The sequence below is a fragment of the Phyllobates terribilis genome, unplaced genomic scaffold (genome assembly GCF_046119375.1).
Source record: "Phyllobates terribilis strain yellow unplaced genomic scaffold, ASM4611937v1 Scaffold_4__5_contigs__length_816908805, whole genome shotgun sequence".
Taxonomy (NCBI): domain Eukaryota; kingdom Metazoa; phylum Chordata; class Amphibia; order Anura; family Dendrobatidae; genus Phyllobates; species Phyllobates terribilis.
The window spans coordinates 56,398,339-56,422,294 of record NW_027362764.1 but is presented as its reverse complement, the minus strand read 5'-3'; the positions used below and the strand labels follow the sequence as shown (position 1 = coordinate 56,422,294).

Genomic DNA, 23,956 nt, shown 5'->3' with positions numbered 1-23,956 from the left:
CTAACAAAAAAAAATTTTGGTTCCAAAATTGTGCTGATATAAAGTAGACATGCGGGAAATGTTATTTATTAACTCTTTTGTGTGACATATCGCTCTGATATCAGGGCTTAAAAATTCAAATTTGAAAATTGCAAAATTTTCAAAATTTTCGCCAAATTTCCGTTTTTTTCACAAATAAACGCAAGTGATATCGAAGAAATTTTTCCACAATCATGAAGTACAATATGTCACGAAAAAACAATCTCAGAATCAGGGGGATCCGTTGAAGCGTTCCAGAGTAATTACCTCATAAAGTGACAGTGGTCAGAATGGTAAAAATTGGCCCGGTCATTAACGTGCAAACCACCCGCGGGGCTTAAGGGGTTAAAACCGTCTTGTTAAGCTAGTGTGACCTGCATGTCTCTTCCAAGGGGCATTAAAACCGTCTTGTTAAGCTACTGTGACCTCCACGTCTCTTCCAAGGGGCATTAAAACTGTCTTGTTAAACCACTCTGAACTCCACGTCTCTTCCAAGGGGCATTAAAACCGTCTTGTTAAGCTACTGTGACCTCCACGTCTCTTCCAAGGGGCATTAAAATCGTCTTGTTAAACCACTCTGAACTCCACGTCTCTTCCAAGGGGCATTAAAACCGTCTTGTTAAGCTACTGTGACCTCCACGTCTCTTCCAAGGGGCATTAAAACGGTCTTGTTAAGGTACTGTGACCTCCACGTCTCTTCTAAGGGGCATTAAAACCGTCTTGTTAAACTACTCTGAACTCCACGTCTCTTCCAAGGGGCATTAAAACCGTCTTGTTAAGCTACTGTTAGCTCGTCTCTTCCAAGGTGCATTAAAACCGTCTTGTTAAACCACTCTGAACTCCACGTCTCTTCCAAGGGGCATTAAAACCGTCTTAAGGTACTGTGATCTCCACGTCTCATCCAAGGGGCATTAAAACGGTATTGTTAAGCTACTATGACCTCCATGTCTCTTCCACGGGGCACTGATATTGTCTTTTTATTCCACTGTAACCTCCACCACCCTTCCAAGGGGCATTAAAACCGTCTTGTTAAGCTACTGTGACCTCCACGTCTCTTCCAAGGAGCATTATAACCGTCTTGTTAAACCACTCTGAACTCCACGTCTCTTCCAAGGGGCATTAAAACCGTCTTGTTAACCCACTCTGAACTCCACGTCTCTTCCAAGGGGCATTAAAACCGTCTTGTTAAGCTACTGTGATCTCCGAGTCTCTTACAAGGGACAGTAAAACGGTCTTGTTAAGCTACTGTGACCTCCACGTCTCTTCCAAGGAGCATTATAACCGTCTTGTTAAACCACTCTGAACTCCACGTCTCTTCCAAGGGGCATTAAAACCGTCTTGTTAAGCTACTGTGATCTCCAAGTCTCTTACAAGGGACATTAAAACGGTCTTGTTAAGCTACTGTGACCTCCACGTCTCTTCCAAGGGGCATTGATATTGTCTTTTTATTCCACTGTGACCTCCACCACTCTTCCATAGGGCATTAAAACCGTTTTCTTAAGCTACTGTGACCTCCACGTCTCATCCAAGGGGCATTAAAACCGTCTTGTTAAACCACTCTGAACTCCACGTCTCTTCCAAGGGCCATTAAAACCGTCTTGTTAAGCTACTGTCACCACCACGTCACTTCCAAGGGGCATTAAAACTGTCTTGTTAAACCACTCTGAACTCCACGTCTCTTTCAAGGGGCATTAAAACTGTCTTGTTAAACCACTCTGAACTCTACATCTCTTCCAAGGGGCATTGATATTGTCTTTTTATTCCACTGTAACCTCCACCATTCTTCCAAGGGGCATTAAAACCGTCTTGTAAAGCTACTGTGACCTCCATGTCTCTCCCAAGGGGCATTAAAACCATGTTGTTAAGCTACTGTGATCTCCACGTCTCTTCCAAGGGGCATTAAAACAGTCTTCTTAAGCTACTGTGACCTCCACGTCTCTTCCAAGGAGCATTGAAATGTTGTTTTCAATTACCTCTAACCTCCATGACTCTTCCATTCACTGCTTAGGCCAACAGTGTACAGGAGTCCCAGTTGCTATAAATGGAAAAAATGGTTTAGTTAAGGCCCTCTGACCTCCATGTCACTTCCAAGGGGCATTGGAGTGCCTCAAAATTTTTGGTAGGCATTGCACTCACTGTATGCCCTATAACTGTGTAGCCGAACCACTCCTTTTGGTACAGAAACTTATCCTACAAGACATGTGTGGTTGACTGGCCTGATATTGATGTGAATGGTCCCTGTTCCTCCAGCTCTTTCTCCTTTGCCACCACCTCATCCATCATTCATCACCTGAAGCTTTGTTTTAACAGGAGTCATAGAACTGGGATAGTAGCAGGAAAACATCCAGCAATCCTCGGAGGAGGTAGGATATGTGCCAAAACGCTGACCACCTCAGGCCTAGCCGCTACTACATACATGCGCTTGCATTCCAAGGAACAGAAAGCTAATGAGATGGATAGCCTCATGATCATAAATAATTTACTCGTTGTGTAGGAGGCCGACGACTTCTGCTGTCTACCTTCTGAACTTTGTGTTGAAGCCTGATTGACCCAGGACCCGCAATCCTCTATGTCTGGAGGACGTGTTGCATCCCAGTGTCCAACTGTATCCCGGCTTCCACAATATTAACCCAGTGTGAAGGCGTCAGTGAGATGGACCATCCCTGGCCACATTCACTTTTCCATGTGTTTGTGGTTAGGCTGTCCTTCCCACTACATGCACTGGGGAGGGCACAGGTAATGTTTTGGTATGCGCGCTTGTGTATAAGGCGCACCGTGACAAATAGGGGCGGCTGGGGATCGTTTATGGACACCCGGCCACCCCCAGGCGGCTGGGAACTGTGTGAGGGCACCCAGCCGCGGGGCAGCTGGGGACCGAGTATGGGCACCCGGCCGCCCCCTGGCGGCTGGGGACCAAGCGTAGACACCCGGCCGCTGGGCGGCTGGGGACTGAGTATGGATACCAGGCCGCAGATGCAGCCATGACGTGGTGGCCAGATTCCGCCTCCACATGCCTAAAAGGCCCAATTTAAAGTGCAAGCAAGCAAGCAGTATGGTATTGCAGCTTGGGGGTGGGTGGGTGGCAGGCTGAATACTTGCACTTGCATTGCAAGGAATGGGGGAGATACAATTGAACAATGCCCTGAGACAAAGACTTGCACGGGGATAGTTGCAAGTCAGCATCTTCTGATGCGGCAAGGATCACTTCTGATGGGCACACTTTTGGGCAATGACCTGGGTGTCAGAGATGCTTCCAGGGGTCTTTCCCATGCTGTTCCCATGTCTTTTCAGCACTGTATGCATGTGTCACACAGCACATGGCCAGATAAGGTTGTAAAATGTTAAAATGAGATTGCCCGGTGATTGCATTTGTCACAGTTGAAAGCAATGCAAAAGTGAAAAAAACACATAAAAAATGCTACTTGTGAATATAGCCCAAGGTGTGGAGGAGTATTTTTATTTTTGGTTATTTATTTTACCTTATACACAAGTCATTAGCCCGGAAAGGAAGTTCCTTAACATATTTCACAGGAAAGCAGTTTCAGTTTCGTTTTTGAACGTTTTATTGTGAGCCCGTAAAAGTGGCTTAATACCTCTGACCACGTTGTTGACAGCAGTGACCTGGGGGTCAGAAATGCTTCCTGGGGCGATCCCCATGCTGTCCCCATGTCAGTTGAGCACTGTCACTATCGTTTTGGGCACTTTTTAGGCTTTCTACAGACTGCCGGGGGAGCCGCCGCAAAAATGCTCGGGTCTCCCATAGACTAACATTGGGCTCATTGCTCGGGTTGAGCACCCGAGTATCACGGTGAGCTTGGCCCGAGCTTTGAACACCTGAGTATGTTAGTGCTCGATCAACACTAGTCCCTATCTGATATTTAGTGCTGAGTGCAGTTTCTGTGTTACACCCAGACAGACGAGCAGCTGTATACTCACACGTATCAGATTTCTGAATATTTGGAAGCTTTTCTAGTTTTTTTTTTATCATAAAATATGGAGATATCAGAGATGGAACCCAGGGCCTCATACATGCAAAGCATGCGCTCTACCACTGAGCTATATCCCCTGTATGGACACCCAGGGATTTGTTCTTATCTCCAAGAGACACTAATCTATGACTATCTACTAATAGATTTTCTCTATTATTTTTTCTCTTTTATAATCATGCAGCATAAATAAATCATATTCTAATAGTCTGGACTATTAGGGACAAGACAAAACTATTTTCTTTAATTTTTTATTATTTGTTTATATTTAAAATATGGGGAAAAAAGGAGATTTTATTTTTTACATCTTTTTTTGAACAGATGAAAAAAAAATGCAATTCTCCTTTTCCCGTATTTTAAAGAGATTGTTCCCTACTGGATGGCACTTTTTGATTGTCCCAATCAAATAAGAAGAAAGCAAAGGGCACTTACCTCCCAGATACGCACTGTGACAAGCACTGCACCCCATGATGATCTCCTGATATTGCTTATGTCTGATGATTGGTTGCAGGCTATCAGCGGCGGCAGAAAGGCGTCATCAACTGCAGGAGAGATTACACTCTTGTGTCAGTGTGAGCCAGCTGTCGTGCAGAGCAGTCACATTAGTTACTGTTGAAGTGACTGCTCTCCAAGTCATCCGGATTGTCGTGGGACAGTATGGATTATATTCACGGCGGACAGGTGAGTATTATGGTGGTTTACTATTTTTTGTCAGGTGACAAGGGCATCAGGGATTAGGTGTTAAGGTGAGCATTATGGTGTTTTTTATTTTTTTCTCTTTTACAGGGGACAAGGGCTTCGGTGGATTAGACGTAAAGGTGAGTATAATACTTTTTTATTTTTATTTCAATAAAGGAGTGTTTGTCTTTATTTCAAACAGAGGACTTTATTCTTGGTGGGTTTTTTTTACAATCTGACTAATGGGTTAGTAATAGGGCGTCTTATAGATGCCTCTCCATTACTAACTTGTGGACTTGATACTAAAACAGCTGACGTCAACCCCACAATCATTAACCCACTTGTCATCGCATCAGGGTAAGTGGGAAGATAGGAGGCTAAGCATCAGATTTGGCACATTTTATTGATGCGCCATTTCTGGGGCGGCTGAGAGCTGATGTTTTTAGTCTAGGAGGGGGCCAATAACCATGGCCACTTCCTAAGCTATTAATATCAGCCCGCAGCTGTCTGTTTAGCCTTTGATGGTTAGTGAATAAAGGGGGACCCCACATCAATTTTTGTTTGGGGTCTCCCCTTTAATAATCAGTAACACTAAGCAAACAGCTGTGCATTGATATTAATAGCCTGGGAACCTTTATGGGTATTGGCCTGTTCCCAGAACATTAATATCAGCCACCAGCCGTTGATTTTCCCTATGCTGATTATGAAAATGACGAGGGACCCCACTTCTTTTTTTTTTTATTAACAAGCACAGTAAAATACACACCTAAGGTAACCTTAGTTCACAGCCTCTAGGTGTTCCAGCAGCTGGAAACTTCCAAAACCTAAAATGTTCCTCAAAGTTACCCATGAGGTTTCTGGGCCTTGCAGCTGCCGGGAGACCCGGTGGCTTTGAACTCTACAAGGTTACCGGAGTTCAAGCCACCGGGTCTCACGGTAGCTCTAATGCGGGACGTTTGAATGCCGGACAGGCGCCGGGAGCTGAATGCAGCTCACATCAGGGAAAGGGGCCATTAGCCCAAAATGTTCCCTGGTTATTAATAACTGCTATCAAAAGACTGTCAGTCACTTCCAAAACAGAAAACTGGTCTGTACTCTCTACTAAGAGTAGCCATCTCTATATATAACTAACAAATAAAGTAGCACTCTGTAGCGCTATAGCATGTAAACATGAAATATATGAAATTTGAATTGCTCTAGAAAATAGAAATAAATGAGAATTCTTAGCGCATAAATTGGCCAATTCATGTGTACCCGATAGCCACGGTAAGGTGACTCTCATTGCCAGGAACCTACCTAGTGTGAATCCAATCTTATACTTAAGTCTTAAGTCTACATGAATATGGGAGGGTAGGATCCTGCTATAATTAAAACCGCCTGAGGCTTGGGGTGGAGTGCTCAGTCAGAAAGCCTATGTACACATATATCACATATACACATTTACACATATATCAAAAGACTGATCGTCACTTCCAAAACATAAAACCGGTGTGTACAGGTGCTTACTAAGAGTAGCCATCTCAATATATAACCAACAAATAAAGTAGCAATCTGTAGCGCTACAATATGCAAACATACTATTGTTATAGTTACTATTGTTATACTTTAGGAGGGCAATTTCACTATCTCCTTCTCCTAAATCTGCACCTTGCCGGTGATCCACTGACCAGCCCACCCGAGGTGTCCACAGGGAATCTGCCAGGTAGGAAGATTACCAGTCCAGGTCCTGTTGGAATAGATAGTTTTGTGGATTTGGGGTAACTGAGTGATATGGACACATTATTATAGGGGCACGTGACACCTAGGTAAAATCCGTGTATGTCATGTAGGATGGCCCTGGTGGTACAGAAAAGTAAAAAAACTGATGACTTTTTTTTTAGAGGCATTTGTATACTTTACCTTCTATTATTATTTATTCTGTTTTCACTTATTTATATAACCTGATCATTTCCCTGACAGGTCGGTGAGTTGTTTATTGTTTAGCAATAATGTATCACCCACAACTATAAATGATAAAGAATAACATTCCATTCTTATCATTTACAGCAGAGGATAATTTATACCATATATAACATGTATATAATATCTACCAAAGCAAAAAAACGACCATTTACAAACATGGAGAAAACTGATTTTTCTATCTTTTCCAACACAGATTTATATACATTTATATTCTATTAATCAGATGGGATATTTCTATTCCACATTCTCTGCCTCATTCACCAGTTCGCAGCAAACATGGCGGCCTGGCAGCTCTGATGTCACAATGCTATGCTCAGGATTAGGGGGTCACTCAGTTATGATGTCATAATGACATCATGGAATGTCCTGAGGGTATATAATCTCTGAGCACTGTGACATCAGCGCCATTTCTTGAGTTGATGCTTTTGCTGAGACTTCACTTTGGTTGTGGAAGAGCGAACTAGTTTGTGTTACACATCTGGTGATTACTTCCATTTATTCTTCTTGATCTTTGATCAGAGCACAATAACACCGGTGCCACCGGAGAGCTTAGTTCTCCAATATTCTATCAGCCAGCTCCAGGTACCTAAGTCATGAGCGCCCGGGAGCTGCGTCAGCTGATTGCTGACAATGAGGCATGGCTGCGCCGACCAGAAAATCAAGGTAAGTGAAATATTTAGGGGACATAGACAATATTCCTACACTATAGGGCTTTCCTGGGAGGAGATATCCTTGGGGTAAGATGAGATGCATTTCAGAACCGGCAGTGCAGGTTTACTAAGTCCAAAATAAAGTCAATTCTTTCTAGGGTTCCCCTCTCCCTAAACACCACAGCAGTAGAAGGACCCATCACTATAGCCCAAAAGTGTTTGCTAAAATTGGGAAAAATTCTGATAACTTCTTTTTTGTTTATAGGTCAGGCCATATTTGTCCATGGACGAAGGAGGTCTCCTCCAAGAGATCAGGAAAGACCTTCTACCAGTGATGGAAGGAGGTCTCCTCCAAGAGATCAGGAAAGACCTTCTACCAGTGATGGACGTCAGAGAGACAGCAATGCTGTCACTGAGAGTAGAGGGAGACGGGCAAGAGATCCTCCACGGCGTAGAGGACAGGAAGAGAGCAGGGATAGAAGCCGCTCTCCTCTAAGACCAGCCCCTGCGGAGCCCTCCGGAACAACAGGAGAGAGCAGCAGGGATGGCGGCCGTCCCCTCCCACCCATACAACTGGAGGAAGTGGGTGTGATGACACCACCACTGCCACAGGTGGAGGCACCTGCACAAAACCTACCTGTGCAGGAGAGACCTTCTACCAGTGATGGACGGTCTCCTCCAAGAGACGAGGAAAGACCTTCTACCAGTGATGGACGTCAGAGCGACAGCAATGCTGTGGAGCCACCTGCACAAAATCTACATGTGCGGCAGAGGCGGCAGCATTGGGTTCACAGGAGAGCACTGCTAATTGCAAATCTCCCAACAAGGGATGTAACCGCACAGGAGGAGGCCGAGTCATGTATCATCTGTATGACCGAATATGAGATCGGAGAGCAGGTCACGGCCCTTCCATGTGACCACACCTTCCATCAGGGATGTATTACTAGATGGCTCCGCTCCAAACCTCTGTGCCCCCTGTGCCGTAACCACTGCTTCCATTGAAGCACCATGTTCATGGTGCAGACAGTGGTAGAGAACATACTGAACCCCAGCCCAGGTAAGGGAGCAATGCATACATTAACACTACATTCATTACAGAACTGTAAAAAATATCACCTTTAACTTCCTGCTGTTCTGATCTCTCTTTAGTTTACCATCAGCTTTGGTCAACATCTTACCAAGCAAGAAGGGCCATGAACACCCCAAAAACACCAGATGGTAAGTCACCTCTCATTCCCGCTGCCCCATGATATCTATATCACATGTGACATATAAGTAATTGTTCTTTTCTCCTTTTCATAGAAGGATGATCCAAGTCTGGAGAACATTGAGGAATTAGATCAGAATGACTTGTCCTTCATGTAAGTAGATATTAGAATTTGCTTTTTTATATTTTCCAGCTGATTATTAACTTTTTACTGAGAATCTATTGATGAGATGTAATAATTTGGCGTCTTCTCTTTACAGAAATCTGCAGAAGTTACAGATCATTTCCATAATGATCCACAGATCCCTCATCTGCTTCATAGAGACACTGATTCCATCATGTGCAGAGATGCTGATAACAGCTGCAGCCCCAGACTATGATATCCTCATATATTACATTATTTGTCCAAATATTCCTAAAAATAAATAATATTTACCATCTCTATGTCTGGTTGTGACTTTACTATATAGAATGTAGTTACGTAACATTAGCAGCACATAATGATAAGTGAGGGAGGGATTTACCATTAGCTGGTATAGGGGTAGTGGCAACAGTTAAAGGGGATGGCCAGCTCTTTTATATTGATGGCTTACCCTTAGGATAGGCGACCAATATCAGATTAATGGGGACGCGACCCCCGGCACGCGCGATCAGCTGTTCTTGGTGCCGGTTGGATGTGATTATTTGCAAACTAGAACAGCACAGCGCCGACAACTGCATAGTGGCCACAGCTGGGTACTGCAGATCCACTATATTCATATGAATAGGGTCAGGTGTGCAGTACCCGGCAGCGGCCACTATACAGCTGGCAGAGCTGTACAGCACGGGCGCTGGCACCGGGTCCCACATTGCTTTAAACTGCTCGCGATACTCATCTCTCCACGTTCCTCCGCAGTTCCGGTGTCTTCCGACTCTGTGATGATTCAGGGCAGAGGGTGCAATCACTACAGCGCCCCCTCTGCTGAGCAGTCACAGTGCAGAGAGCCGGAACAAACTGTGGAGACAGGACCTGCGGCCAGCGGGGAACAAGGAGAGGTATTTGATTTTTTTTTTTTCTGTATGGAGCATTATATGGGGCCCATACTGTATAAAGCACTATATGGGGCCATACTGTATGGAGCATTATATGGGGCCCATACAGTATGGAGCAATACAGTGGATACGGAAAGTATTCAGACTTCTTTTAAATTTTTCACTCTTTGTTTCATTGCAGCCATTTGGTAAATTCTAAAAAGTTCATTTTTTTCTCATTAAAGTACACTCTGTACCCCATCTTGACTGAAAAAAACAGAAATGTAGAAATTTTTGCAAATTTATTAAAAAAGAAAACCTGAAATATCACATGGTCACAAGTCTTCAGACCCTTTGCTCAGTATTGAGTAGAAGCACCCTTTTGAGCTAGTACAGCCATGAGTCTTCTTGGGAATGTTGCAACAAGTTTTTCACACCTAGATTTGGGGATCCTCTGCCATTCTTCCTTACAGATCCTCTCCAGTTCCGTCAGGTTGGATGGTGAACGTTGGTGGACAGCCATTTTCAGGTCTCTCCAGAGATGCTCAATTGGGTTTAGGTCAGGGCTCAGGCTGGGCCAGTCAAGAATGGTCACAGAGTTGTTCTGAAGCCACTCCTTTGTTATTTTAGCTGTGGGCTTATAGTTATTGTCTTGTTGGATGGTGAACCTTCGGCCAAGTCTGAGGTCCAGAGCACTCTGGAAGATGTTTTCATCCAGGATATCTCTGTACTTGGCCGCATTTATGTTTCCTTTAATTGCAACCAGTCGTCCTGTCCCTGCAGCTGAAAAACACCCCCATAGCATGATGCTGCCACCACCATGTTTCACTGTTGGGATTGTATTGGGCAGGTGATGAACAGTGCCTGGTTTTCTCCACACATACCGCTTAGAATTATCACCAAAAAGTTCTATCTTCGTCTCATCAGACCAGAGAATCTTATTTCTCATAGTCTAGGAGTCCTTCATGTGTTTTTGAGCAAACTCTATGCGGGCTTTCATATGTCTTGCACTGAGGAGAGGCTTCTGTCAGGTCACTCTGCCATAAAGACCCGACTGGTGGGGGGCTACAGTGATAGTTGACTTTGTAAAACTTTCTCCCATCTCCCTACTGCATCTCTGGAGCTCAGCCACAGTGATCTTGGGGTTCTTCTTTACCTCTCTCACCAGGGCTCTTCACCCACGATTGCTCAGTTTGGCTGGATGGCCAGGTCTAGGAAGACTTTTGGTGGTCCAAAACTTCTTTCATTTAAGGATTGTGGAGGCCACTGAGCTCTTAGGAACCTTGAGTAATACAGAAATTATTTTGTAACCTTGGCCAGATCTGTGCCTTGCTACAATTCTGTCTCTGAGCTCCTTGGGCAGTTCCTTTGAGCTCATGATTCTCATTTGGTCTGACATGCACTGTGAGCTGTGAGGTCTTATATAGACAGGTGTGCCTTTTCAAATCAAGTCCTATCAGTTTAATTAAACACAGCTGGACTTCAATGAAGGAGTAGAACCAACTCAAGGAGGATCACAAGGAAATGGACAGCATGTGACTTAAATATGAGTGTCTGAGCAAAGGGTCTGAATACTTATGACCGTGTGATATTTCAGTTTTTCTTTTTTAATAACTTTGCAAAAATTTCTACATTTCTAATATTTTTCAGTCAAGATGGGGTGCAGAGTGTACTTTAATGAGAAAAAAAAAATGAACTTTTTAGAATTTACCAAATGGCTGCAATGAAACAAAGAGTGAAAAATTTAAAAGGGGTCTGAATACTTTCCATATCCACTGTATTACTCCATACTGTATGGGCCCCATATAATGCTCCATACAGTATGGCCCCATATAATGCTCCATACAGAAAAAAATAATAATAATCAAATACCTCTCCTTGTTCCCCGCTGGCAGCAGGTCCTGCCTCCACAGCGTGTTCCGGCTCTCTGTGAAAAATTTAAAGGGGTCTGAATACTTTCCATACCCACTGTATATTGAATCGTCTCAGGGATCTTATAGTAAGTCTCTTCTTCCTTATTATTTTGTGTAACTGCTTATGTATTGTATTGTCTCCTTTTGTAAAATCTTTCGTATATTTTTCCTAAACACTGCCTCCCTTTTGGATGAAATATAAAATTTAATCGCTCTGTTTCTTTGTCCTGTAATCATTCCCTTCCCCGAAGCCATACGCTACCAGAACGCAGGTGTCCGGCCAGGCCTGTATTATACTTGTAACTCGGCCGGTGGTGGCAGCGAATAATATTAATAATTGGGCTATCGTGAAGCTGACAGTCACCGTATGGGGCGTATATGCATATTCCATGCGTTGGAATGCAGAGGTGTGACACCATATGCTCACTGGTCACTTGCCGATACCTCCATAGTGAGTAGAGGGGACATGTGCTCGCGGTTCCCTGACGAAATTCTGACAGTGACGGCACGGTGAGACATTGTGTGATCTCCCTGGTGTCGTCTCTGTGGAATATGTGACAAATTCGTGGCAGCGGTGGGATATTACAGAACATCAGTGACTGGATTGAGCAATCATTACTGTCACTGAAAACTTGCACAGTTGTTGCGAGAATTCTGTGCAGAGTTTTAAGAAATTAGACTCAGTGTTTTAATATTTTTTATCTGGGACATTACTATATGTGTAGCAGTTGCATCCCCTCCCTTCTCTTGTTTTTCTGTCCTATCTTTTATTTGGCAATAATGCCTACACGTTGAGAGCCCTGGTATCACCAGCAGTCATAGGACACTATCACTGCTCTCTGTGAGCTGAGACAGATTGACTCCACAGGCAAAAGCAAGGCCCAAATGATTGCTGAACTGTTGCAAGGTGCTGCAGAGCCCGTTCGACAGCAGAGCCCTGATGATGGGGTGGCCAGCCAAGGCCCGGATGGCGCTGCTGCAGGGGTCCCACCTGTGATTGTCAGCCAGACCCGCAGCCAGAGTAGTGTGAAATCCCACCTGCACATGGCCTTGGAGCTGCTCGCCGCAGATGAACGTGATGGACAACTGCAGCTAATCCTGAAATTCAAGGAGCGAGAGGCTGCTCAGCGTCAGCCCCAAGCCGAGCGAGAGGCTGATGAGCGTCAGGCCCAAGCCGAGCGAGAGGCTGATGAGCGTCAGGCCCAAGCCAAGCGAGAGGCTGCTGAGCGAAAGTGGCAAGATGAGCAGCGGCACCAGCTGAGGCTAGCCCGGATTCAGAAGTAGCCATCCACCCTGCAGATCTGTGATTCCAACATCATTAACAGCTTTAAACCCCGTTCGGAGCATTTTCCTGTAATGGAAAAGGATGGAGACTTGGATATATTTCTGCACGGGTTTGAAAAACCCTGCAGATAGTATCAGCTGCCCGCGGACCAGTGGGCAAGGTACTTAACTCCAGGGCTCAGAGGAACAGCTCTGGAGGTGTTTGCTTCTCTCCCTCGAGAGCACGATGGAGACTATGAGGCCATCAAGCAGGCCGATTAAAAAAGTACCAGTTGGCTCCGGAGGTTTACCGGGAAAGGTTCAGAGCCCTCCAATGTGGACCACATGATAGTTACAGTGATGTGGTGGATGGACTCAGGACCAGCTGAACAGTGGGTCCGAGGACTGTCAGTCACCACCTTTGAGGACCTGAAGGATCTGATGGTGATGGACCAGTTTCTTTGTCTTTGCCCAGTGGAAGTGCAACAGTTTGTGCTGGATCGGGAGCCAAGGGAGGCCGCCAAGGCAGCCCAGATCGCAGATGCCTATGAGGCCAACTGTACACCAGAGGTGCGGAAGTCAGCCGCCGCCATCGGCAAGAGGGGTAAGCCTACAGCCGCCCCCAGTCTTCCAGCCACCTGGCCCTCAGTGGCTTCTGCCCCATCTGCCAGCACCTGGACTGCATTTGACTCCCGTAAGTGCTATACTTGTGACCAAGCAGGTCACCTCAGCCTTGCCTGCCCGGAGAGGAAGAAGATAGATCCCACACCTGAGGCCTCCCTGGGACCCGTTGAAGCTCCGGAAGGGAGCGAAACAGCCGTCGTCCTCTCTCTCACTCCCCCGCACACCCTCAGGAACCTCCGTCCGATGCCGCTAGTTAATATGTACTGTGAGTACAAATAAATGACATCTTTGGAACCATTGGTGAGTGCTACCTTTACTTTGGCTTTTGCACTATTTGATTGTTCACTTGGACATGCACCACCATATATCCAGGAGTTTCACCATATCGAAGGGGAAGTGTATTTAAAGCAGAGGTGGTGCCAGATATCTTCTCTACTATTACGTCACAAATAATTAATTTGATTCCCCAGTTGCAGATTGCAGGATTTCTGGAGCCGATACGAAATATGGAATATCTAAAGCTCCATCCATCCGAAAATAACGGGACCTAATGTGACGCACCACTTTTGGAGGGGCTGCGAGCTGGTATTTTTAGGCTGGGAAGGCACCAATAACCAGGGACCTTCCCAGGCTGATAATATCAGCGCTCAGCTGTCTGCTTTACCTTTGTTGGTTACAAAAAATGGGGGGAGCCCACATAATTTTTTTCATCTATTTAATCATAAAAGGCTGCCCGATAAGCTCCACAGGGTTCAATTTTACAATATGTCGGAGGGTTGTGCAATATATGTCTATGTCTGTCGCTCTGTCTATATACAGTATGTCTGTCTATATTTATTATCTATCTCTATAGATCCAACAGAAATAAAGAGACTTTCTTCTTTAACCCCTTAACCCCTGAGGGTGGTTTGCACGTTAATGACCAGTCCAATTTTTACAATTCTGACCACTGTCACTTTATGAGGTAATTACTCTGGAACGCTTCAACGGATCCCCCTGATTCTGCAACATGGTATTCGCTAATAAATTGTCGGCTCAAATTGTTAGCGGACACCATGGTGCTTCACAAATTGATTCGTAAAAATGAAAAAGTGTTTTTTTTTTCACTTTTTCATTTTTACGAATCAATTTGTGAAGCACCTAGGGGTTCCAAGTGCTCACTATGCATCTAGATAGGTGCCTTGGGGGGGTCTAGTTTCCAAAATGGGGTCACTTGTGGGGGAGCTCCAATGTTTGGGCACACAGGGACTCTTCAAATGCAACATGGTGTCCGCTAACAAATTGAATGGAAAATCGGCTCAAATTGGTAGCGGACACCATGAAAAAAAAAAACACTTTTTCATTTTTATGAATCAATTTGTGAAGCACCTGGGGGTTCCAAGTGCTCACAATGCATCTAGATAGGTGCCTTTGGGGGTCTAGTTTCCAAAATGGGGTCACTTGTGGGGGAGCTCCAATGTTTGGGCACACAGGGACTCTCCAAATGCAACATGGTATCAGCTAACAAATTGTCGGCTCAAATTGGTAGCGGACACCATGTTGCGTTTGGAGAGCCCCTGTGTGCCCAAACATTGGAGCTCCCCCACAAGTGACCCCATTTTGGAAACTAAACCCCCCAAGGCACCTATCTAGATGCATAGTGAGCACATGGAACCCCCAGGTGCTTCACAAATTGATTCATAAAAATGAAAAAGTGAAAAAGAAAAACACTTTTTCATTTTTATGAATCAATTTGTGAAGCACCTGGGGGTTCCAAGTGCTCACTATGCATCTAGATAGGTGCCTTGGGGGGTCTAGTTTCCAAAATGGGGTCACTTGTGGGGGAGCTCCAATGTTTAAGCATGCAGGGGCTCTCCAAACGCAACATGGCGTCCGCTAACAATTTGAGACGATTTTCCATTCAATTTGTTAGAGGACACCATGTCGCGTTTGGAGAGCCCCTGATGTGCCTAAACAGTGGAGCTCCCCCACAAGTGACCCCATTTTGGAAACTATACCCCTCAAGGATTTTATTAAGGTGTATAGTGAACATTTTGAACCCAGAGGTACGACACAGAATTTGATAACATTAGGTCATCATATTGAATAAGTTGTCATTAGTCTTGAGCGCAAGTGCTCGCTACTTGAGTTTGCATCGGGTACTCAGGTATGCACCATGTACAGCGTGTGCTCGAGTGACATGCTCAAGTCCCTGCTCCGCATCACGGTTATTAGACACCCAAAAAAAAACATGCGGGGATCGCTCGTGCATGGCAGGCAATCCCCGCAAAGTTTTTTTGGACGCGAAGCATATGGGGCGGAGACTCGAGCATGTCACTCAAATACCCACGATACTCAATGCATACCAGAGCACCCGATGCAAACTCAAGATCGAGCACTTGCGCTCAACACTAGTCGCCATATCGTCATCTTTTTTTCTTACTTTTGAAAAAAATCCCAACCCCATCACAACCCTAATCCCAAACCCAGCCCTAACCCTAACCCAACCCTAACCCGAGAGTTTATTTTTTACGCCGTTCCTCGTGCGGTAAAAGTGATTAGACGACTTTATTCTTCGGGTCGGTGCGATTACAGCGATACCAGAATCATATGGGTTTTTATGACTGACAGCTGTCACACACTAAAAGACGCATTTTTTGTAAAATCTAGTTTTTGCATCGCCATATTTTGAGAGCTATAATTTTTCCAGATTTTGGCAGACAGTCATGTGACGGCTTGTTTTTTGCGGGACGAGTTGACGTTTTTATTGGTGCCATTTTCAGGCACGTGACATTTTTTGATCGCTTTCTATTCCGATTTTTGGGAGGCAGAATAAACAAAAACCAACAATTCAGGAATTGTTTTTTTTTATTCTGTTCCGCGTGTGGTAAATTTGATAAGGCAGCTTTATTCTTCGGGTCAGTACGTTTACAGCGGTACCACATTTATATCGTTTTTCTATGTTTAGCATTTTTACATAATAAAAGCAATTTTATAGAAAAAATTATTTTTTAGCATAGCTTTATTCTGAGAGCTATAACTTTTTTATTTTTCGGCTGATGGAGCTGTTGTTTTTTGCAGGACGAGATGACGTTTTCAGCGGTACCATTTTCATTTATATTCGTCTTTTTGATCGCGTGTTATTCCATTTTTGTTTGGCGGTATGGTGATAAATCATTGTTTTTTGCTTCGTTTTTTTTTTTTTTTTTACCGTGTTCACTGAAGGGGTTAACTAGTGGGACAGTTTTATAGGTCAGGTTGTTCCGGACACGGCGATACCAAATATGTGTACTTTTATTGTTTTTTTTTTTATAATAATATTTATTGATGGGTACATTATATTTTTATTTTTGGTGGATTATTTTTTTTATTTTTTTTTAAATATTTTTACAATTTTTTTTTTCCCCCCTTTCTGACAGTTTTTATACTTTATTACTTTGTCCCAATATGGGACTTTCACTTTTTTTCCTCTGATCGCCTGCATGGCACAGGAATGCAGCACCATCCCTGTGCCATGCAGGCTGTCAGCGCCGGACAGGGAGAAGATAGTTTGGAGATGCACTGCGCATGTCCAAAAAATCTTCCTGCTGTCTGGTGACCCGGATGTTGTCATGACGACATCGGGTCATCATGACAACATCCTGGAAGCCACGGCAGACAGCGCTGGAAGAGGAGGTGAGTATCTGCGATCACCTCCCCTTGCCACCACAATGCTGCGATCGACTTGTGGTGGCAAGGGGAGGTGATCGCAGATTGTGGATGGCTTTGTATGCCAAGGTTAGGGGTTTTTGAACTGGAGTCTCTGAGCAATGGGAAGCCAGTGAAGGGATTGACAGAGGGTAGAGGCCGGGGAATAGCGAGAGGACAGGTGGATTAGTCGGGCAGCAGAGTTTAGGGTAGATTGGAGGGGTGCGAGAGTGTTAGAGGGGAGGCCACAGAGCAGGAGGTTGCAGTAGTCGAGGCGGGAGATGATGAGGGCGAGCACTAGTGTTTTTGCAGATTCATGGTTGAGGAATGTGCGGATCCGGGAGATATTTTTGAGTTGGAGTCGGCAGGAAGTGGAAAGGGCTTGGATATGTGGTGTGAAGGAGAGATCAGAGTCCAGGGTTACCCCAAGGTAGCAAGCTTGTGGGACTGGGGAGAGTGGGCAGCCATTGATGTTGATAAATAGGTCAGAAGGGGGAGATGAATGAGATTGGGGAAAGATAATGAATTCAGTTTTGTCCATGTTAGGTTTTAGAAATCTAGCAGAGACGAAGGATGAAATAGCGGACAGACATTGTGGGATTTTGGTTAGTAAGGAATCCAGAGAGGTAGATCTGTGTGTCATCAGCATAGAGGTGATAATGAAAGCCATGAGACTCTATGAGCTGTCCCAGACCGAAGGTGTAGATGGAGAAGAGCAGGGGTCCTATGACTGAACTTTGGGGGACACCGGCAGATAGGGGGTGAGATGCAGAGGTGGTGCGTCAGTGGGAGACACTGAATGTCCTGTCTGTTAGGTATGAGGAGACCCAGGATAGGCCAGGTCTGTGATGCCAAGAGATGAGAGAGTCTGTAGTAAGAGGGAATGGTCCACTGTGTCAAAGGCAGATGATACGTCTAGGAGGAGGAGGATGGAGTAGTGTCGCTTGGATTTGGCAATTATTAGGTTGTTGGTGACTTTAGTCAGGGCAGTTTCAGTGGAATGGTGCAGTCGGAAGCCAGATTGTAAGTGGTCAAAGAGGGAGCAGGAGGAAAGGTGGGAGCACAGTTCAAAGTGAACGTGTTGTTCCAGTAGTTTTGAGGAGTAGGGGAGAAGAGATATGGGGCGATAGCTAGTCAGAGTGGATGGGTCAAGGGAGGGTTTTTTGAGGATGGGTGTGATCGAGGCATGTTTAAAGCGCACCTGTCAGCAGGATTGAGCTTAGTAAACCACATACACTGTCAGATGGGCAATGTTACACTGAGTAAAATGATACCTTTGTTGATGAAATCCGTCCAGTGGTTTCTTTATAATCTTTACTTTTATTTCTGACATAATGATATACTCGTGCTCTCATTATATATTCATGTATGTCTATCTCTGCTTTGTGACAGGTCCTTGTGCTTTCAGTGACCTGCCTACTATTTTACATACGGACTATGTAATTTGTGTCACAAAGCGAAATTTACATTACCCCAAAATGGCCACGGCAGCCAGCACATGCGCAGTAGCATCTCTCATTTGCCGAGAGACGCTACTGCGCACGCGCGGGAGCCATTTTGCTTTTGGGAAAAGAATTTGGGTGCAGCAATATGGTGCCGCTACTGCGCATGTGCTGGCCGCTGCGGCCATTTTGGGTAATGTAAATTTCACTTTGTGACACAAATTACACAGTCAGTATGTAAAATAGTAGGCAGGTCACTGAAAGCACAGTGACCTGTCACAAGGCAGAGATAGGCATACATGAATATATAATGAGAGCAGCAGAGCACATGCATATCATTATAGCAGAAATGAAAGTTAAGATTATAAAAGAACCACTGGACGGATTTCATCAACAAAGGTATCATTTTACTCAGTATAACGGCGCCCACCTGACAGTGTATGTGGTTAACTAAGCACAATCCTGCTGACAGGTGCGCTTTAAAGCATGAGGGGAAGACACCAGTTGTTAGCAACAGGATGAAAAGGTGGGATAGGGTTGGGAGGAAGACTGTGGTAAGGTTAGGGATGAGGTGGGATGGAATTGGGTCAAGTTCGCAGGTGGTGAGGTGTGATTTGGAGAGTAAAGAGGAAATATGATCGTCCGTAATAGTGGAGAAGCTGGTTTTGGAGGAGGAGGGTTGAGTAGCTATGAGGAGGGGCTGTGGGGACTTTAGGCAAAAGCTTTGTCTGATGGTGTCAATCTTCTGCTTGAAGAATGAGGCACAACTCTTCGCTGGAATGTACTATCACAGCATGTAGATGGTAATGACCTTTTTTTTAATAACCTATGCATTTCACATGACAGTTAATGGTGGAACAACTCATTTAAAGTCTCATGTGCATTTTTTTCACCATATTGAGAGCCATAACTAACAACAACCTAGAAAATAGAGATGAACAAAAAACATTTGAGCTACCTTAAGTCCGGGATCCAGTTCTGTTCCTCGTTGGCAGCCACACAAGGGCAGTGTTAACTTCTACAATCCTCCACCCAGTATCCTGGGCACCGCTGCCTCTTGCTAACCCCTCACGACACCACCAAGGACCCAACTGGACAAGTTAGTTTGGATCCTTTTACTCAGATTTACTAGGAAGGAGTCAGCGAGCTTAAAAATGTGCTACTGGCAACTAGGTTTTTTTTTGCGGGTGAAGTCTGCTATTAATGTTTATACACTGTTACATTCCCATTAGAATGAATGGCCGAAGATCCAGAAAATGTGGCATGGAGTTGCCATGTCAGTCTTACCTCTCCTGTTAGAAGCTGAATGATTTGGTTGGTGAGCTGAAGAATCCTTTCGTTACTGGTTTCCTGTTTTACTGAGGGACGCCGAGACGTCATGACGAGCTCCTTACATATGACCGCACCTATAGACCCAGAGGGTCCACAGCCGGAGTTTATGTGATCAGCGAAGGTCTTCTTCACAATTGTGTAATCCTGTGCAGAAAGAACACAGTTATCTATCAAGACACCAACATCCAGAAAATGATATTTTACTATATAGCAACTTGCAGATCTCAGGGCATGCTGGGAGTTGTAGTTTCACCATAGCTGGAGAACACTGCTGTAGGGAATAAGGCAGTATCGCTCACCTCTCCTGTGAGGAGGGAAATAATCTCCAGGGTGAGGTTTAAAATCCTGTCAGTCATGGAAATCGTTTTATCATTCATGGAGGTCATTGTTTGAAAAGGCAATTTTACCTGAGGACAACTGCGGAGCCGGAGGTGATTCCTGTGCCTGGAAGAAAAGGATAGAAACTTAATAATCATAAGAAATACCCCAAGAATAAATGTACACAGACTGTCCCAGACTAGGATAGCCAAAATAAGAAAAAAGGGGTCGAAAAGGAAGGGGGAGCAGGGTATGGTATGATATCTCCTATTGTATATAGAGGTGCTATCAGTCATTGTACAGGAGGAGGAGGTGAGCTGTGACATCACCTATTGTGAATGGTGGATCCTGTTATCTCCTGTATATAGAGGTGTTATCAATCATTGTACAGGAGGAGGAGGTGAGCTGTGACATCACCTATTGTGAATGGTGGATCCTGTGTTATCTACTATACATAGAGGTGTTATCAAACTTATCAGTCATTGCACAGGAGGAGGAGGTGAGCTGTGACATCACCTATTGTGAATGGTGGATCCTGTGTTATCTACTGTATATAGAGGTGTTATCAGTCATTGTACAGGAGGAGGAGGTGCGCTGTGACATCACCTATTGTGAATGGTGGATCCTGTGTTATCTACTATACATAGAGGTGTTATCAAACTTATCAGTCATTGCACAGGAGGAGGAGGTGAGCTGTGACATCACCTATTGTGAATGGTGGATCCTGTGTTATCTACTGCATATAGAGGTGTTATCAGTCATTGTACAGGAGGAGGAGGAGGAGGTGAGCTGTGGCATCACCTACTGTGAATGGTGGATCCTGTGTTATCAGCTGTGTATAGAGGTGTTATTATTCCTTATACCGGAGGAGGAGGTGAGCTGTGACATCACCTATTGTGAATGGTGGATCCTGTGTTATCTACTGTATATAGAGGTGTTATCAGTCATTGTACAGGAGGAGGAGGTGAGCTGTGACATCACCTATTGTGAATGTTGGATCCTGTGTTATCTACTGTATATAAAGGTGTTATCAGTCATTACATGTATGTGCCATTTATGTTATTTTTACCAAATTGAAGCCATTTGTACAGTTAAAGAAAGGGGAGGAAACCCCTTAAAGAACTCCCACCAAAGGTTTTATGGCTTACACCTGTTTTGAATGCTTTTAATCAACACAGAATGACTGTTTGAACCAAGTTCAGCTGCTCGGTGCACAAATGTGCAGCCAAACATTTAACTACACCTTCCCATCTGCTTGTTTTCCCTCCATCTCCACTTCCCCTTGTTCTTTGATTGACAGTTCTGGTCTGGCTTCATAGAGCCAGAGAAGGACAGAGATGGAAACCAAGCAAGTGAGGTGTAGTTAAATATTTGGCAGCGCTATGATACACCAGTCACCTGTTCTTGGTTTGAACAGTTACTCTGTGCTTACAGAGTCCCTTTAAATGTGTATGTAGTGTGGTGAAGTGCGGTAATATCTTCACCGATCTTCCCTGGTTTCTAGTGCAACCGAGTCATGTGAAGATTATTCCGACTTGCCGGCTCAACACTGGGGTTTGTGTGTCCCTTTTATAATGTAAGTCTATGGGGAGTCAAAACAAGGCCCCATAGATTTACATGTAAAAACTATATGGTCGAACCTCATCTGGAATGCTGCGTGCAGTTTTGGGCACCACATTTTAAAAAAAAAATACATTGGAAAACTGGAACAAGTTCAGAGAAGAGCGACCAGGATGGTGACCAGACTGCATACAATGTCCTACGAGGAACGGTTAAAGGATCTGGGAATGCAAAAAAGAAGACTAAGAGGAGACTTAATAGCCGCCTACAAATATCTGAAAAGCTGTCACAGTGTAGAGGGATCATCCTTATTCTCATCTGCGCAAAGAAAGACTAGAAGCAATGGAATGAAACTCAATGGGAGAAGATACAGATTAGATATCAGAAAATACTTTTTGACAGTGAGCGTGATCAAGGAGTGGAACAGGCGGCCATGAGAGGTGGTGAGTTCTCCTTCAATGGAAGTCTTCAAACAGAGGCTGGACAGACATCTGTCTGAGATGGTTTAGTGAGTCCTGTATTGAGCAGGGGGTTGTACACGAGGACCCGGGAGGTCCGTTCCATCAGTAACATTCTATGACTTCCGGCTCACACACAATCCAGAGTCGGAGGTCCAGTCATGTGACTCAGGAGCGGCACTGGACACCAGAGAAGACGGCGGTCGGTGAGTATGTGAATACACTGACACAGGTTTGAGCAATAAAACGTTTCTTCTTTGTCAGGATCGATGATCCTTAGGTGGTGAGAATATCCCTTTAATGGAGAGTGACCCTACATGTGATGCCATTATTGCACAGCCCGGCGGCGGTCCCGGCTGTTACTGCTCCATACGTCACTCGCTGCACCATGTATTCCCGTCCTTGAATACTCTGGTGGTCAGAAGCAGCAGGGGCACTACAAGTCCCAGCATGACCTGATACAGCAGCACAAGCTTATAGATTCAGAACAGCTACTAAAATGAACTATAGTTTCAGCAGACAGTCACTGACAGCTGATTTTTATAGCCGCAGTGGAATTACAGCTCCTGAGGATCCACTACAACCACTTATATAGTCTCCCTGCCCATAGAAATACATGTAGAACCCTCACAGCTGCACCGGGGCCTCACACTCCTTCCCCTGCCTCTATTTCTCGGGTCTCCGGTGTAAGATAACGGCGGCCGGCTTCTCGCCCCCTCCCGGCACACAGCATCTCTGCAGCTCAGCAGCGAAAACACCGCTACATCCAAGCGCACAGACTGCTGGGAGAGATGACGTCACTTCTAGGAGCCGCGCAGATCTGAGAACTCCTGGCAGTCAGGAGTGAAAACGTCATCTATACGAGTCGATATAGTCACAGGCACCTGCTGAGGGCAGTGACGTCATTTTATGAGACTGAACTGTTACGGATTATAGCGCTTCCGCCAGTACTTAATTTTCTCACGGACTAAATAAAGCTTGCTTGTTACTGTTGTTGTTGCCTTAGCGACCAATCATAGTGGAGCTTTCATTTGTCAAGGACACCGTAGAACATGAAAACCGTGCTGTGATTGGTTGCTATGGGAAACTAGTATTTGCACACCTTTGCAAGTGAATAACAGTCGCATGGGACTTACTTTAATAGTTTGGCCACTACTTGAACATCTTCTTCATACATACTATATTTTACAGTGTAAAATAAAAATTACAGCTACTCATATCTCTCACCAGCACCTAGTCTCCCAGGGCTTGCGTGACGTTATGCCACGTAAGCTCTGCAGGGATCAGCGTTCACGGGTGGGCTGCTTAGCACACAGAGAACTGCAGCCATTAGTGGCTACTGATTGGTTGCAGCTCTCAGCATAATAATGCTGCATAATCTTTGGTGAGATCCAACCCCGACATCGGTGGAACGGTGGGAAGTGGTCATCTGTTATTTTTATTTTACTGCAGGGAATACAGTATTTAAGAAGGGCGTATCCGAATAGTGGACAACAACTCCTCTAACCTCTTTCTAATGTAGGACAAAATAGTATGTCCTAGATCGGGTGCAGGTGTATGAATCAGCTCAGGAACTGAGCGTGCACCATAGATGTTATCTCTGATAACTCTTAGGCCTCCTTCACATGTCAGTGTCTTCAGTAAGTGTGGCGACAGTTTTCACAGTGCTAGCGGTGACGTCATAAAGGCTACCGCAATTCATCGGCTGGCTTACACAGAGCTTAGCATGGGAACAGTTGACTGTGAGCTGCGGTAACCTCAATGACGTTACCGCTCGTCACTGAAGCAGCTTCCCAAACTCAGCTCAGTGTCTCCTGGATTCACGGCTGAGCGGTCACATCATGCCACTGCTCAGCCATGAAATCCAG

General features: G+C 44.9%; 1 protein-coding gene across 3 annotated transcripts in view; it reads right to left on the bottom strand.

Annotated features, from left to right (window-relative positions):
* The window catches only part of LOC141264173 (gastrula zinc finger protein XlCGF53.1-like), a 47,610-nt gene extending 24,705 nt beyond the window's left edge, over nt 1-22,905 (bottom strand). The window contains exons 1-4 of one of the 3 annotated variants that reach the window (XR_012319817.1): nt 22,720-22,905; nt 20,160-20,196; nt 19,708-19,896; nt 4,437-4,546 (exon numbers count right to left, since the gene is read on the bottom strand). Coding sequence is in view for 2 of the 3 variants with exons in the window: in XM_073676483.1 (XP_073532584.1) it covers nt 4,520-4,546; nt 19,708-19,896; nt 20,052-20,108 (273 nt within the window). In the remaining variant the exon portion in view is untranslated. Of the gene's footprint in view, nt 1-4,436; nt 4,547-19,707; nt 19,897-20,051; nt 20,117-20,159; nt 20,197-22,719 lie in introns of those variants that run through there. The other 2 variants (XM_073676483.1, XM_073676482.1) reach the window with 2 other exon arrangements.
* Nucleotides 22,906-23,956: the final 1,051 nt, after the last annotated feature.